This window comes from Cavia porcellus, unplaced genomic scaffold, assembly GCF_034190915.1.
Source record: "Cavia porcellus strain 051 isolate PalLab524CR breed Dunkin Hartley unplaced genomic scaffold, mCavPor4.1 scaffold_10, whole genome shotgun sequence".
Classification (NCBI taxonomy): domain Eukaryota; kingdom Metazoa; phylum Chordata; class Mammalia; order Rodentia; family Caviidae; genus Cavia; species Cavia porcellus.
Window position 1 is genome coordinate 62,342,955 of NW_026947493.1, and position 18,236 is coordinate 62,361,190.

An 18,236-nucleotide genomic window follows, 5' to 3' on the forward strand; every position below is an offset into this window, starting at 1 on the left:
CTACTATTGATCATTTATTTTGCTCTTTAACTTATTTATATTTTGGGTTTTTCATATAAAAGAAGTCATACAATATTTAGGCCTGTTTGTATGATTTATTTCACTAAACACTATTCTCTCAAGATGCATCCATTGTCCTACAAATAACTCAAATGTATCCTGTTTTATAGCAGAGTAAGTTCCCTTTTACCTTACTGTTTCTGCCTTGGAGTCAGGCAGGCATAGACTGAGACATCTGAAATTGGGAGCCAAAAGGAGCATTTCTTCCTTGAAGATGAAAGTGTCAGATGGTTTCTCTCCAGCAAAGAGAATCCACACATTTAAAAAAACTACTAAAATCTGTGCCAATAATGATAAAGTTTCACATGTTTTTATCTGATCTGAAACACTTAAATGCCTTTCAAATATTTTGCCTCATTGTGAGCCATATGACAAAGATATTCTTATTTATTCCATTTAATGCATGAGAAATTATGGTTCGCAAATTGAAATTCTCATCAAGGTAAAAATGTCCTAACACTAACGATCACATCTTCCTGAATGTAGGCTTAGATTTCTTTTCAATGAAGTATGTTGTTTCTCTGAAGAGGGACAGCTTGCTACCAGTTCAAACAACACTCCTGCAGAAAAACCTCTCTGGATCTACTGACCAGATCTTAAAAATAAGCATAAAACAATTTATATGATTATATTGAAGCACATCACTTTTCTCCTTTGTATTTCACACAAATGCAATTTTATTGTCTTGTTCTGATTAGTTGAGTCATGAACATTTGTTCACCTGCGCTGTAAGCAATTTAAGCATCAGAATTAGGCAAGCTAAAATCATATGCTATTTACAAAGGAACAAAAAAAAAGGCTTCATAATAGATTCCTAGTTAATAGAAGAAATTTTAGTATCCAAAGCTGAGGCTTGTCTGCTTGCATCATAATCTGGCATATTTTCTTAAGCATAAGAGGGGTTCAATAAAAAGATTCCTTAAATAAATATATAGATATGTCTTTACATCAGCAACTACTTTTTATATATTCTTTCAGATAATAATTATCATACCATATACTTATGAAAATAAACAAAACAAAATATGCTACAAGTATCCAAGAGGGATTTAGAAGAAATGTCCTTACATGAATAGTTAGTAAATTGTATATTTTCTTCCTCCACAATCTTAGTAAATCTAACCACACATTTTAACTTTGACCCTCTATTTCATGATTTGTTTATCTATCCAAAAGGTAAGCCAGATTGATATATACAAAATGAATACATTTTAATAGGTGTACATAAAGTAATAATGTAATTGCTAACAAAATACCAATGCCATTCTGACAAAACTAGAAAACTCACCCATAATTGTAATTGCCACCATACACAAACAAACCCAAAAGGGCCAAAATAACTATGAATGAAACAAATAAAAGCAAGAGGCAGCACACCATCCGACTTCAAATGATAGTACAAGTCAGAAGTTGTCAAAATACCACAATAAGCACCAAAGCAGATAAAGAAGACCATGAGATAAACCATATAAACTGGAGCCAAATGATAGTTAGTTAGTTAGACAGATAATTTAGTTAGGACTGGGGATTGAACCTAGGGCTTTCACCATGAGCTGTGGCCCCAGTTCTTTTTTATTTTTATTTGAGACAGGGTCTTGCTAAGTCACTAATCTGCCAAAGATGGGCTTGAAACTTGCAGTTCTCCTGCCTCAGCCTCTAAGAGTGCTGTAAATACAGGTATTTACCACCATGCCTGGCTCTAACTTTTTACTAAGATGCTAAAAATTTTATTGGAGAAAAGATTTTTTTTAATAAATGATACGATAGATAATGTATATGTACATGCAAGAAAAGAATGATTTTAGATCTCTTTCTCTATTCAGTTACAAAAATTAACACAAAATGGATTAAATTCTAAGTGTAGGGTTAAAACTCTGAAACTACTAGAAGAGAAGACCTAGGGGAGATGCTTTAGAATGATGGACTATACATAGATTTTTTTTTTTAAAAGTCCTGCAAAGCATAGGAAACAAAAGCAAATATAGACAAAGGGGATTACATCAAATGGAAAAGCTTCTATTCAAAAAGGGAAACAGCAGAATAGAGAGACAAAATACAGAATACAAAAACATTTGCAAAGTATATTTCTGACAAAAATTAATATACGGATGAGGACGGTATTGTGATTTCAAAAAAAAAAAAAGCAAAGAAAACAAAAACCTGATTTAAATTGGGTAAAAGTCTAAAACGACATATTTCAAAATGACACATTGAGTCAACAGGTATATGTAAAAATGCCCATCATCAGCTTCACAGGAAAACAACAGAGAAACTGTCTCCCTCCTTAAGAATGACTGCTACAGAAAAGATGAAAGACAGCAAGTACTGGAAAGGATGTGGAGAAAGAGAATACTTGAAGCACCATTGGTGGAAATTACTACGGTCACTATGCAAAGCTACAGGAAAATTCCTCCAAAATGTAAAATTAGGACTACCGTATGGCCCAGCAGTTCCAGTTCTGGGCATCTATCAAAAGGAAATGAAATGTGGACGTCGAAAAGCCATGCCTGTGTTTATTGCAGCACTTTTCCCTAGAGTCAAGAAATGCAAACAGCTGAAGTGCTCAGCAACTGATGAAGATGGAACACTGTTCAGTCCTAAAATGAAATGACATCCTGTCATTTGTGACTATGTGGTCCAGCTGAAGACCATTATGTTAAATAAAGTAAGTCAGCCACAAAATGACAAGTCGCACATGACTGCACTCATAGGTGGAATATATGTAAAAAAAGATCTCATAGAAGTGGAGAGTAGAATGATGGTTGGCAGAGCCTGGGCATGGTAGGAACGTGGTGGGGTTGGTGAAAGGCTGATCTATCCTCATGACCCAGCTAGGACTAAGAAGTTCTGCATGGTGGTGCACAGTGCAGTGACTATAGATTATATTAACATAATCTATATTTCAAAAAGGTAGCAAAAATGACATCTGAATGTTTTTACCATAGAAATAACTATTCAAGGAGAAAGATACCTGTAAGCTAATTTAACTATTACATAAAGTAAACACATATAGAAATGTCATATGGTACCTCAAAATATGCACAATTTTTGTATTTTTATGTATCACATAAAAAGATCTAAATTTTTTTAAAAATACAGTTTAACCAATTTATAACTTCACAAAAATTTTTCAGGGATGCTGCAATACATCCTTTTCTAATAGTGACTGAAAATACTGTCTCCGTTCCAAGGTATTTGAGGATTATGAATGAGGAGGTTTATGTGTCAGTGACCCAGGAAGGGCCAGCTGTTACATCAGCTCATTTGGGCTTCAGTTTAAGGATATAAACAGCTTTTGTTTGTCTAATGATTTAACCAGCAACCACCCAAATAACTGCACAAGTAAATACTGCAGCCCATTGAATGCACAAAGCAGCCAACTAGAATAGGTCAAAGAAGAGCAGTTTAACAATAGCCATGTTTAGTTCTCTATGCAAACGTTTCCTGTCCTTTGCACACATTACAGATGTGAAACATCATTCTTTCAAATAAAGTCACAGTAAGTAACATCTGTACTGAGAAAGGGAAAACAACAAAATTTCTTTCTAATGAAGAGTGAATATTTTGACATACAAAAGACCTGGTGCTTGTCCAGCTTCTCCTTGATGTCTGGCTCTCTCTGGTTCTCTTCAGTTTCAGCTTCCTGTAACGCACTTAAGGATAAGCAACCCTCTCCCCACGCGAGTCCTGGATCCCTGTGATTAGTGTCTGGACATCCACTCCTGAACTGCAATTCTTAAGCTGCTTTTGTTTCACTCCTAAATCTCCATTTTGCTCTTCATTCCTGCCTTTCAGCATCAGTGATCAGCGATCTGTTTCTTCTCACCATCAGCATTACTTCTGCTCATCACTTTTGCTTAGCTCAGCCCCCCGCATTCTGGTACTACCTAGTCACTGGTGCCAGAACAGGGTCTCAAGTTCTCAACACAGTACATAAGATTGTTTATGAAGTGGTCTCACTTGTGACTTTCTATCGTTATGTCTCAGTTTCCATGCCTTGATCTCTGTAATAGCCATATTAGCTTCCCACCACACTATACTCCTTTCTAGCCTCTAGGTATGATCAAATTTATGGAGTCCTAACACAAGGAAATTTGATGGCCTCCATAAGAAACCTCTTTTGATGGTCCTCCTATGGGCTTCAATTGAACTCTGAGCACTGGTTACTGACATCTCTATTAGACTATCATGTATCTGATGAAAATAACAGAAAGTGGCCTGGTCATCATTTTACTCCCTTCCCTAGGTGTTATTTATAAGTAAAAATTTTTTTAATTAAAGAAAAGTATAAGTAAAAGATTAGAATAGGTGTAAACTTCTTGAGGTCAATTCAAGTAATCATGGCTCCTTTGCAATCACCTTAAGGTCAAAGAAAATATTTAAATGACACTAATAGTAGTAGTAAAAATAACAACAGCACCCCCAGCTACCATAATAATAAATTCTGTTGTTGAAAATATTTGAGCACATGCTATGCACCAGACTCTTCGACAAATCCCTTACATGATTTGAAAATTGACCAGTTTATTGAGCGGAGAAACTTTGCTACATAATACTTCCCATGTTATGTAATTTAACACTCTGGATTAACTGCTGTATCGCTTGTCATTTTTATATGACTTTAAAGCATGTCTGTACCAACAGAATAGATTTTCACTACAGTGAGTAGAAAACAGAAAAAAGTAAGTATAAACAAATTATGTGAGTATCTTGATTCCCTAGAGGCTATTCCTACTTGAGGCTAATGCACTGTGGATATACAGGCTTAGTTAATTGGACATCTTTGCTAGGCAGGGAAGATTACAGTGTTGAACTTGTCACCACATTTTGTGCAAGGCAGTTTAGTCACATTCGAGGGGGAAATTCCAAAGAATATTTTGATAGCTTTTGTCTACTATATTTTTTGAAAATGATATGGCTTTATCGTGACTTAATATACCAAAGCATTCATGGTTATCAAACTTCTTTTATGGCACTGTGTTTTGGCATATTAAATGCATATACCCTATTTTAAGTAGTAAACATACATTTTAAAATGCATTAGCTATCCCATTTGGCAACAATTTGCTTTTATTTTTAATGGTCTTTTCTATGACTTGTCAATGCATGCATTTCAAGTAATGAAATTCATGACATAAAATTTTATATCTTTGTATTTTACATACATATATATGTATATGTATATATATATATATATATATATATAGTAATCACATCTTATTGTTTCAGATGTTCTTTGCAATTAACCTTTTAAATTTACTCCATCAAGTCGACACACTACTGTTTGCTACACCAGTACTATATTACTAGATAACTGAAGTTGTTTGCAAAAAATTTCTCCTACTGGAAAGAAAGCTGCAATGAATATTAGTGTTCATTTGACTTTTTTCCTATATTCCAGATGAATTCACATGCACGGCTTGCAAATCTGGAAACTACATCCTTCTCTTTGATCTAACACATGCAAGTGAGTAGTCTAAACTTAAAATCATGTTTAAAAGACTTTGTTCATTAACTATTGCTACTATGTATGGTTTTCTTTAAAAAATCACATAAACAAACACAGTATAACTCCCCGAATCTGCACAACAGCCCAAAGAAGCACAATGATTCAAAGAGAACAATTTAGGACCACATGTCAAAAAAATAAGCTCAATGGAAAGTTGTGTGTACTGCCATCTCTGTCACTTATTTTTTTTTCCTTCTCAGGGGAGAGTTAAGGGAGTATACTTAAGAAAATGTATTTCAAATTCTTGCAATCATTTTCTTTTGACGGTGAATGAGGTACCTAATTCTAGAGAGCTGTAATATTTTAACTAATTCCAGTAATAGTAGAGTACTTACAATTAAAAAAACTCTTGTACTAAACTAACTACAGTGATAATTCATTTTTCCTGATTGAAGGTTTAAAAACTCATGATAGGAAAAATAAAGTACTAAAATTGGCTTTAATAATATCTTTCAGAAATAATTGTTAATTTGTTTTTAACATGACATTGATCAATATATTTGTATATATGTGTACCTATCAATATACAACTGTATTATGTTTACAATGGTATCTCTTTACAATAACCTAAGTTATAGGTTTGAAGTATTTTTTTATTTCTAAACATCTATTTCTTCTGTCTAGATGAAAGCAGTGCTTCCCATTTCTTGTGTCCCTATCAGGGATAACCTATGTATGTATTCAGAAATCTGCATGTGTACTTCAACTTTTCCATCTGATATAGTAGGGATTAAAACTTACTCTGAAGCTCACATAAAGAAATCCTATTCTAGAGAGTGGCCACATTTTTTCAAATGGTTAAGTTGTATTCCACTAGCTGGAATATCGCTCAGTGTCTAATGCGAATGTCTCTTGATGGACATTTGGATTATTTCCAGTTTTTGTAACTGTAAATAATGCTGAGATGACTATTTTGTACACAGCCTTTAGGTGCTTGTAAGAAGTGTTATCAAAAAGATTGTTTTGTAGGCAAACTGTTTCTGACAATCAAACATTTCCTCAAAAAGTGCCAAAAATTTATATTCACAGTGACAGCATGATGGTGCTAGCTTCCCAAAATGTCATAGCAGTACGTCACTGCCTTTTGGACCTCTCATGGGGTGACAGCAGAATGTCACACCTTATTGTATCCTTAATTTGCATTTAGTTTTATGATTAGATATGTGTAACTTACCTTTGGAGATCACTACAAACCGGCTCTGAGCAGGATTTAAAATTAACTAATTGGCTTTCTGTGTTTATCTGTCAGTCTGTCCTAGGCCTCAGCCCCTTGCCTGCCAACCAGAGCTAAATCTTAGGAAGTGAATCTCTATGAATCACCAGTCCTGGCTGAGGCCTGTAGTGGCCTGTGAGGCCAGAGATACCTCAAAGGGCAAGATAAGGCCACATCTGCGGACACTTAGCTCCAACCCCAATTAACAAGGTAGAGACTGCAGCTGCAAAGATTACTCCTACATGTCTTCATGATAAGACTGTGCTACTGAATTGACTTGATTCATCACTTGGAGACATCTTTGAAGTGACTCCCACGGTCCTGCTCATTGCTTAACTTTCCTCAATTTCCCTGCTCTCTGTTGTTGGACCTAATAAATAAAGTGGGTGGTCCAGAGAAGTCTTTGTCTTATCCCTCAGAGTCTGGAGCTCAGCCAAAGGGTTTTGACCCTCCTGGAGTGCTAAAATCGTAACACTTGTCTTATTTTCTTTAAGCCTCCATGATACACTTTTTTTGGGAGATTGGGGAACTAGGTCAGGATTCGGTAAGTTACTAATCCTTAAAATGTATTTGTATTTATCTTCATAGTGACAATTTTTCCAATGAACTTGAACATTTTTATATCATCACTCAAAACTTTATATATGAAAAAGTAGTAGTTCTTATATTGTTTCTCAAATTATAGATTTTTAGCCCACGTAGAAATGTTTGTATTGTTATTAAGTCACTCTATACCCAAGACTTTAAATTTTATACCTTATTTAGAAATATATTTTAAGATTTTAAATATAATAAAAATAGATATATTAACTAAAGATTGATATACTCAATTAAAAATACATATTTAAATATATATGTGTACATATATGCGTATATATTCACAAAATGTGTCTCCAAGTTTTCATCCAGCAATTTTGTATTAATATTTCTAAATTTTCTAGATTTAAATAATTAATGTATGCTAGCACATATTGAGTGTTTTTGTAAACTTTTTCCTGACAATTCTTTCTGTCTTCTACTGTTTTACTTAATCTTCCAAGTCAATTTTAAGTAAATTTGCTTAATAATAGTATTTCAAGTCTAATAGTATTTTTTTTTCATATGTTTTACTTTTCCATGCAGTATTTTGTGTTTTCAAATTGAAACGTAGGTCATTTTTTATTAGTTTTACATTAAAATTATCATTTTAAGTTTGCAAATTCTTCTTATACAAGAGTATACCAGGGCTGGGGATTTAGCTCAGCAGCATAAGCGCCTGCCTTGCAAGCAGGCAGTCGTGAGTTCGATCCCGGGTACCGATAAAAATGAAAAAGACAAAAAAAAAAAAAAAAAGTATACCATGTCTTCATTTATTTAAGTCTTGTTATGGGATTTTGGTGTTCTTTTTAATTTGTAAAGCAATTTGAAAGATAAAGTATTTTTAAAATACTAAGTTATTTCCATTGCTTCCTTAAATCCATATCTAAACTTGCAGTATATTGTTCTTTAGATATTTCATATTTCTTGTTTTTATTTCCTTCTGGGTCTTACAGTCAAACTGTATTGAAGGATAAATACAAGAACTGACATTTTAATAATAGTGAGTCCTTAGTAGGACATATCTTTCTATTTATTAAAATCTTATTTTGGTTCTACAGTGAAACTCTTTCATTCATTGAATTTCTGCACATTGCTCTATGAGTTTACTCTTATGTATTTTATTTTCTTTTATTAGTGTGCTGAGATCTGTCATGGTTTGCGTCTACATGCCTCCCCAGAATCTCATGTAGACATAGGTGGGCTTTTCAGGGGTAGATGGATCCAAAATATGCAATGCTGGGTTGAAGTGTGTGATGCTGGGATCAAGTAGGTGTGATTACTAAACTAGTCCACTGATAGGTTTGACATAATTCTGATCATGGTTAAGGGGAAGGCCTGCCCTAAGTGTGAGTGCTACCCACCCTAAGGGCAAATAGCCTGGATAGACTATAAAGGACAGAAAGAGGAATAGTGTCTTCACTTGCTGGCTGATGATTTCGCTGCCTCTTTTGCCTGTCATTAACTATCTTCCCTCTGTGATGCCCCTCGCTATGCCATCCTGCCTTTGAGCCAGTTGGTTATGGGCTGAAACCTCTACAAACCTGAGCAACAATAAACCTTTCCTCCTTTAACTCTGAGTGTTGGGCATTTTGTCTCAGGAATAAGAAAAGTAACCAAAACGAGCTTTTCCTCTATAGCTTGGTATCAACTTGCGTTGAGTTCATCTCCATATAGTAAAAATATAAAATTATGCTTTGCTAACAAAGCAAAAAAGATAATAATAAAGACAGGAAATCATCAGATGAGCTACCAAGATTTAGAGCAAGTAAACATGGAAATTAAACTTTTTGACACCTTCCTTTTCCATGTGATGTGAGATAAAAATAAAAAATCCACATTAAACATTAAAAGAAAGTTTCATACTTCTAAGATGCTCAAAGGATGTTATCTACGTTACTTTCTCAGTATATGTGGAATATGGTACTTCTGTCCATAATAGGAAGATAATTAATTTTGGGGGAAAAGAATCTCTGTGCATTACACCAAAATAAATTCTAGATAAAATTATAAGATTTTAAAAGTCTTGAGTTAAATGGCAAGTTGAGAAATAAAGAATTCTAGAAAGTGAAACAATTGCTACAGTATATAAATTAATAGTTCTTTATAAAATTTAACAATTATTGTAAAATTTTTGGATATTGCTAGCTACTGATTAGCTAGTACCTCTCTTTTTTGCTAATAAGTTCTTGATATTGTTTGAAAGAGTAATTTGTATGATTCTGAGTCCTTGCTTACCTATATATCTTAATAACACAGATCTACACATGGGGAGAAAGTTCAGAATTTATAGTTCTGATATAGTTATTCCATTTTTCAGTTTTCTTTCTTTCTTTTGTAAATAACATAGAATATATGTATATGCAACACTCATCCTGAACTACCAAAGACTACTTTGATATGAGGTGTTGATTGATGAATCTAGGTTTGAATTTTTGTCTTACAATTTATACAGTGTGAATTACAACTCTGTTTACATATGAGTTAAAATCTCGAAGTCCTGCTTTTAGTTATTTCTCTCCATGTCAATCCTACTAGAAGCATGACTGGGGAATAATTTTTAATTTGTAGGATACGGTGAGAAAGTGATGATTTCCAATACTAATTATTACCCTACAAGCACACTGTAATTTCTCTCTTTATTTAATATATTTTAATATGTATCATCAATGTCCAGTGACTTTCCTGTTTTTGTTTATAGATCCTACATATTTTATTCCTTTCAATAATTAGAAGGTGTTACTGTTAAGTACTAAGTGTTGGGTCTAGATTCATGAATAACGTAGTCCAAAATTTCCCCTATGGAAACTAAAAGCCAAAAGAAGAAAAACTTAGATTCAGAAATATTATTCACTTAATAAGCATTCAATGAATACCACTAATGGCCAGAAACTGCTAGTTAAGTTGATCTCTATTTGTTGCTTAATTATGTCAAGATTTTTTTTTCTCAAATTATGCAGTCTAGCTGGTTCGAGTCTAGCACTAGAAGTCTAGTCTAGTCTAGCACAAGAGTTGCATTTTATTTTTTATACTACGGTTCAGGGCATCTTTCTTAAATGTTAATTACATTAATATTTTTCCTACTGATTTTCACGGGATTTTTAGAAAGACTTATATATTTTTCCAACAATTATAGCATGTAAGACTCTATTCTTGGCTGGCCATGAAGGCACATGTGTAACTCCAACATCTGGAGGCAAGAAATCACTGTGAGTTGAATACCAGCCCAGGCTACAGTGAGACCTTGTCTCAGGGAAAAAAAAAAAATAACAACAACAAAACTCTTCTTGTGAAACATAAACAAATTTTGAACACTTTGTTGAATCTTTAAATAACACAAATAAAAGCCACAGTGAAAAGCCCAACAGAGTTAACTGAAAGGAATACCTAGAAGAAATAAAACATATCTTTTACTCTATAGAAATATGAAGTCAAAATTAAAAATTCAAAGAAGTTAAATACGAAAGAAAATTTTGAAAAGATTCCCAAAACTTTTTTCAATAAAAACACTTTTTTGTGCAATATGCCTTGAAACTAAACTTTGCTTATTTGTAGGTAATAGATTTTTTAAAGGCTGAATAGAAAAATTACACTTTTGAAAAAAAGCTGGGTTATTAATGTCTATAGGCAGATTAATATTGCCATGTACTAAAACGATTGTCAACATGGACCACAAATGTACTTTCAGAAGACACCAGAATTGTCATATTCATGGGGTAAATTTATATCAAAATGTACATGATAAAGCATACCTTAATTTCCAGATATGTCCCACAAGTTTATATTAAATGGTATAACACTGTTAAAATAGTTTTAATGACTACAAAGTTAAAATCCAAATATATGCTTGAAATACTTAAACTCACTTTAAAATAAAGTGTCTGAAAAAGAAATTAAAAATTCTGGTGACTGTGAACCTATCTCTATTTAATAATGCCACCAGTATCTGAACGGGAAATGTCAATAAATAATATTGAAGATTTCAGAGGGCTATCTTAACCCATAATTGAATCCAAATATTTTGAAAATCAATTAATATTTACTTTAAAATTATTACACACAATTTCTGCTTCTTTCTATAATATTTACCCAAAATATTTGAGAGAGTGTGATCTTGTATTACAAGGAATTTTCAATTAATTCTCTATTTACAGTGTCTTGGTTATTGCTTCCTTTGGTCTTGTGTGAATTTAGACCCAATTACAGTGTCCTGTGACCAGGTGACACTTTGGTTATAGAAAATTAAACTGTGACTCAAAGTATTTTTAAATTATCAAGTTTTGGGTTATTTCTCACAGTGTTTTTCATTTGTAAAGCATGGTTTAGATTCTCTGCCAAAAACATATTTTTAAAGTTTTACATTAAATTTATTTTTTGTTAATTGTACTGCAGATTGAATCCAGGCTTTACACATGCTATACCATGTAGTTACATCTCCAGCCCTTTTTGTTTAACTTTCTTTTGAAATGGGATAATGCTGCTTCAAAGGACTAAGGGAAATCAGAAAAGCAGGGGAAGCAGATGGATCACAGACCCTCACGGGCAACAGGAAAAAACGCAGGCTTTTATTCAAATTCAAGGTTTCAAGGGTTGCTGGCAGAGGTTGGTATGATCTGATGCACGGTTTTACAATAACATTCTGGCTGTAGTGTTGACAAAAGATTAGACAAAGGGCCTAAGCAGGTAGACGAAGAGAAGAAACAAGAAAAAAAAAAAACTGGAGATTTAGATGCTGTGTGATGGTGACTTCAACTGAGGTAGTAGCAATAAACACAGAATGATAAAAATCTCATAGAAAAGTAAAGAGCGGTCTAAGGTTGACCACTTATGAAGGTTTTGGTCATGAATCAAGATTATGGAGACATAACTGAAGGCAAAATCTATGTTTCTATTGTATTTTTTCCAGGTAGCATTTTCTATTCTCTTCTTCCTTGGCTTTCTTCAACACAAACACAAAATAAAAAAGCATCTTTCAGTCAAAAGGAGTGGAACCATACTCTGTATTTATTCAGATTTATGGTTCTTACAATAGAATTAAGTAGGTTGTCATCAATGAAGATGGCTTTCCCTAAAAATATTTTTGTGATGAATGACCAGAAACTAAATTGATATTAAAAAATGAAATATAAAGGGCCGGGGATTTAGCTCAGCGGCATACGCATCTGCCTGGCAAGCACAAGGTGGTGAGTTCAATCACTGGTAACAAAAATAAATAATAATTTTATTATAGAAGATAACTGCTTCAGCTTGAGATTTTTGGAAAATGATGAAATGTTTTCATTTGACAGGCCCATGAAGCTAGTCATCTCTATTTACAGTTACGATGCTTACTATGTTCTTCTTAGCGTGCTCACCATGATAGCTGTGTCCCTTTTAACTTGCTGTATAAGGTGCTGGCTTTTGCTTATTCTCCTTGATATAAAGAACTGGTTAACAATCCACAAGAACACTCCCTCCCCACCTTTTTGCATTAAAAGAACTTCAGGCAGTAGATAAAGTGTTTTTTTTTTCTTATTTCTAGCTGTAAAAGAACATAGTTTACAGCTGCATTTTTCATAAATAGGAATTTTTGTATATGAAATATATTCTGTGTGAAGCTGGCTAGTTCTGCCTTCTGCTTTCCTTCATTTTATAAAATGACCAAAATAGTGTTTCTATGTTGCAGTATAAAGGCACATTGAGAGTAAGAATCTGAATAATCAAGATCTTACTACTATCAACTCGGTTTATATTTTTCAGGGAGTAGTCTTAAAATCACCTCATCCAAGGAAGGACAAAGCTTCCTTTGTTATTATATTTTTTTCCCCCATGCCTTGGTATTTTGTTTTGATTTTTCACTTCCTTTCTGTAGGTGATTTACATTCCCCAAAGACTATGAAACTACAGGGCTTAACTTTCTCATGCATATATATATATATATATATATATATATATATATCCTCTCAAATATTCCCTACCCAATAGAAACACATTTAGATAAACTCACTGTAGCTAAATGGGTATTTGAAATAAAAAAAAATGAAGCAAATCATCTGAGAGGAAACTAGCTATCAAAAATAATCAAGCAAAAATTTTATTATAGAAATGGTTCTTCCTAGTAAGAAAATGAAACTAATCAAAGATGTTGTCTTTGCTTATATCTAAAATTTCTTATTTTTTGCTTAAGAAATTATAAATATTATTATAAATAATACTTGCTGAAATCTTTGTCAAGGAATAAAAATTTAGTAGAATAAACTATAATTCTGTATTTCCATTGTAGTTGATTTTTATACTATAAACATGATACACTACCTATTGTTTGATGATATAATTATTACACAGACTTCCTTATTCGGTACTGTGAAGCCCACAAGAACCAAGTTCAGGTCTGCAGAAGTTTATCTGCTAGTTAGAGATACTCTCCCATCAGAAATAAGGGAGGTGGACAATAAATGTAAAAATAACCAAAAAGATCTGGAGGTGAAGACAGTCAGAGAGGATGGGGCAGACATCTGGCAGACACCGAGGCATGAAGGACTGAAAAAATACAAGTTTGAGAGAGAAACTTCCAAACAGTAAAGCTAAGGCAAAAAGGACCATTAAGTTGAAGTGTTAATGAAACAAAAAGGCTTCTGGTTTGCATACAGTTTGTAAAAAAGAAAAATAGAAGATCAAGCCACATGGTAAGAGAAAGATCAAATAATGGGCATTCATAAATCTATATGAAACAGAGTCAACAAGAAGCAAATCTATGAAAAAATAAAATGAAAAAAATAAAGTGACAGTTTGGCAGATAGGAAGACCAGGTACGGGGCAATTGTAACCAGCGTGGCAAAATAGAACTTCATTAGATGTTTTTCTTTAGAGGCAAACTATTTCATCAGACCTAGTAAATAACCACACACCCACTTTTCCTGAGCCCGGGAGAATGGATGGGATACACAGACACTGGCCCTGGGAGTCAAAATTCTATTTCATTTGCACAGTTAAGGAAGGAAAAATTTGGGGTTCAGGGAGGAATGAAACAAGTCTGGGCATATCTAATGTCTCATGTACCCCCTCCTCCACTGTTCCTTGATATAAAAGACCCCACACACCCATTCACAGTGAGATGTCGATTTGTGACACATGAGGCTCTTTCATCTCCTCAGCATTAGCTTTGAAGAAATCCTTTTTGCTTTTCACCAATATAAATGGTCTCCTTTGATTTGGTCAGCAGTCAGCAAATGAGTTTAAGCCTATGGATTTAATCCTGTGGCCAATAACATAATGACATAAATTTATAGGCGAAAGAAGTCTAGATTAATTAGTATACAGAGAAAAATTGGGACAAGAGTAGTCAACATTTCCTTAATAAGTTTAGGAAATTCTAATCACTCTTAAGATTAATCATAAGCACCATCTCAGAAAAACTTGGGTATTTTCAAAAAAAAATTCTGTACTTTCTCTTTGTTTAAATGTCATAATTTGAACTCTTATGATCTGTAAGTATTTATATTCATGTCTGCCTTGATTTCCTGAAATATAAGCTCTCTAAAGACAGGCTCTAAAGACAGGGATGCAAGCTTTAATTCACACATTCTTGGTTCCTAATAAATCCTAATAAGCAGGTATACTCATTATATAAAAGGTGAGATAAATACAGAAACTATAAAGTTAGGTGAAATTAGGCAACTGGAGACCAATCATACCATATCACATGTGTTATCATCAACAGAAATTAATCTTAGAAAGAGAACCGAGAACTAAAATTAAAAAAAAGAAAACTCTATCTTTTGGAAGTGTTGATTAAAAGAGTTCAAGAGGACCTAACAGCTTAAACAGTTCTTTCTTATATTTTTAGATGTGTGTGCTAATATTCACAACAGTGGACATTTACTTGAGAGTTTGAACTATGAGGTTTTTTTCATGTATTCTCGTTTCTAAAAGGGAGTGATCACAGAACCCATCTGGCAGTCAACCGCACTTACTAAGCATGCACAATGTGCAGCAAGCAGAGACACTGGTGAAAGCGATTGCCAGACAGAGATATCAGTGTCTTTGAAAAGTAACAATCTCTTTAGACAGACAGGAATAATGAAAAACTGCAACCAGAGTCATTTTCCCATCATACGCACAGATAAGGAAGGTTGACACTTCGGTGATTTCACTACGCTGCTATGCTGTCAAGCTACAAAGCTGCAGTGTAGAAATTTTCAGCCAAAACAGTAAAATCAACTTACATCTAGTGTCTGGCAGAATAAACAAGGAATTGTATTTGTTTTCATTTCAAATATGTGCCCTGGACTAAGTCACATTGACAAACGATATATTTACAGATATTATATATATAGTTTTTTCTTTACTCTTTAAATTTGAATTTATTAGCCTACTTGAAATTGAATGATTGCATCCAAACAAATATTACGGGACACCTGTAGCATTAAAAAAAGTGTATGCAATGAATTTGAAGAAATTCATTGATTTTTTTCTGGAAAACACAGTGACCTTGTGCGTACTACATCAAACCTAGATCTTACATTTCCATAAGGGAAATAAAGTACATGATCTAATTAAAATTATATGAAATCTATATTTTAAATTATTACCTTGGTAAACAGGGAAGTTGGTATAAGTAAGGTAATATTTCATTATGTATTGATTCATGTCCCTCAAAAATGAAAGCAGAATATTTTATTTTGAATGGACAATAGTCATAAAATGTGCCTATTTCAATAGTCTAATGCCAGAATGCAAATTTATATTGTCCTTTAATTTATATTGTCCTTTTATTTATATTGTCCTTTAATTGAGGGAAGAAGTAATTTTTACTTTTACAGTCTATTTACCTTTCAATATTATATAATGTACATCTGATACACTGTTCATTAGTATCATCTGAAAATCCAGAAACACATTTAAAAATGTGCTACCTGATAACCTTTTAAAAAATAATTCAGGCCAGGGATTTAGCTCAGTGATTCAAGTGTTTCCCTGGCAAACATGAGGTTGTGAGTTCAATCCCCAGTACCAAAAATAAATAAATAAGTAAAATACTAATAATAATGTTAATTGAGCAGATATAAATGCCTTACTAAAGAAAATAACATCTATATATTTATTTGAAGTCAAAATAATAGTCTAATAGAGACTTACTCAAATAACTAAAACAGATACCAAGAAAAATGATCAATACTTCTAAAAAACAATGCAGTAATGGTGGAATGAAACTCCAAGTATCTCATAAAATGTGTAAACCAAAAATACAATAGCTTCAGTGTGCCTGGAAACAACTAAGCTCCCAAGCAAATCATCCTTATTAGTTCCTATTCATGATTTAAATTATGCTATTTTATCTCTTCATGACACACAGCATTTTTAAACCCTCACATTTCTAGGCATTTTAGCTTCTGCTGACATAAATGCATTCCCCAAATAGAATATTACAGCAATCTTTTGCCAGACATTTAAGCCCATTTGTGCATCTACTTTTTAGGATGCTTTTTTTCTTTTTTGAAACTTCTACTGTGAGACGCTTGGGAAGGTATTGTTAGATTGAATGAGAACTTGTTTTCTAAAGCAACTAGACACTTGATCTATCATGAAAAAAAAAAAATCACAGCCTCCTACCTTGAAAACAAACATCTCACGGCGAAGAATAGCTAGCGTGTTAAAGTTCCCATCACAGATGTTGGGCTTGGCTCCAGGGTAGGAAGGTCTGCCAGTGGGAGGCCGTGGAGGCTTCGGCCTGTCATGTTTCCTTGGGTCCACTGGAGGAATAGAGCGGTGAGGGGGCACTGTCGGTAGGGGTCTTGTAGGTGGAGGGATCTTGTCAGGTGGACCTTTTGAAAACATGAGGACAGTGCTTGGCTCACTTAAAACTGGAATAGTGCTGGAAAATATGCTACAGAGAACAATCACTTATCAGCAAAGGCCACAGACTAAGCAAGCTAAGTGGTCTTAAGATCCTTCATTTTCTGAGAAAAGTGAATCATTTTACCCACCAAACCACTGCCAAGTTTCTAAGACATTCTCCTTATCACACTAGTTCTGAATCCATGTAATTGACATTTCTTTGTTCATTTTTAAATGACTTTTAAAATAGCTTCTCCTTGCTCCTTATTTGAAAACTGCTATCAAGTGTTTTGTTGGAAGTGGGTGGTACATATGAATATTGGAGTAAGCTTCACCAAAATTAATCCTGAATTTTGACAGAAAATGACTTTCTGTGAATTTTCAAGAGAATAATCTGTGATCAAAATTTATATATTATATCTCTATATTTTCTAATGTTTGTTGCCCTATTTTCTACTAAAATGTTGGACAAATGGCTAGATGCATATTTTATTTAAATATCAAATCTAAAACATCCACTTATTAAAAATACAACCAGTAAAAATTAATGCAGGGAAGTATTTCCAAAATGAGGTTTCTAAATTAAGCCAAAATTTACACATATAATTTGGCACAGATGTTAAATATCACTCCTCAAGGAAGTTAGGTTTTCAAAAAGAAATACAAAGCTGTCCACAATATTTAGATACAGGAAAGATATTCTTTTGTAGACTTTTAGTCTAGACTACTAATTAATGAGATCATAAAGAATTTTTTTTTTCAGTCAGCTACGCAAGATGAATGCCTGATGATATACACTTAGGTGTAGAAGAGTCCAATTCGACATAGAAACTATTCAATGTTCAGGCATGTGTCTTTTCCTAGTTCTCAATGAAACAGAAACAATCACAAAGTTGACCTTTTTTTTTTTTTCCAAATCTATTTTAACCCTGAGATAACGCTAAAACTTATATATTAAAACTGAGAGACTAATGAATGCAACATAGGGTAGTTAACTTGAATTACACTGTGTAAAAATGCAAATGACACCTTTTGGATACTTGATATTAACATACAGAGTAC

At 33.4% G+C, this 18,236-nt stretch overlaps 1 protein-coding gene across 1 annotated transcript in view; it reads right to left on the bottom strand.

Moving 5' to 3' along the window:
• Positions 1–18,236, bottom strand: part of Mmp16 (matrix metallopeptidase 16) — a 252,987-nt gene that overhangs the window by 63,716 nt on the left and 171,035 nt on the right. The window contains exon 6 of the mRNA XM_003479993.5: positions 16,950–17,161. Within this exon, the coding sequence (XP_003480041.3) occupies positions 16,950–17,161 (212 nt within the window). The remainder of the gene's footprint in view (positions 1–16,949; positions 17,162–18,236) is intronic.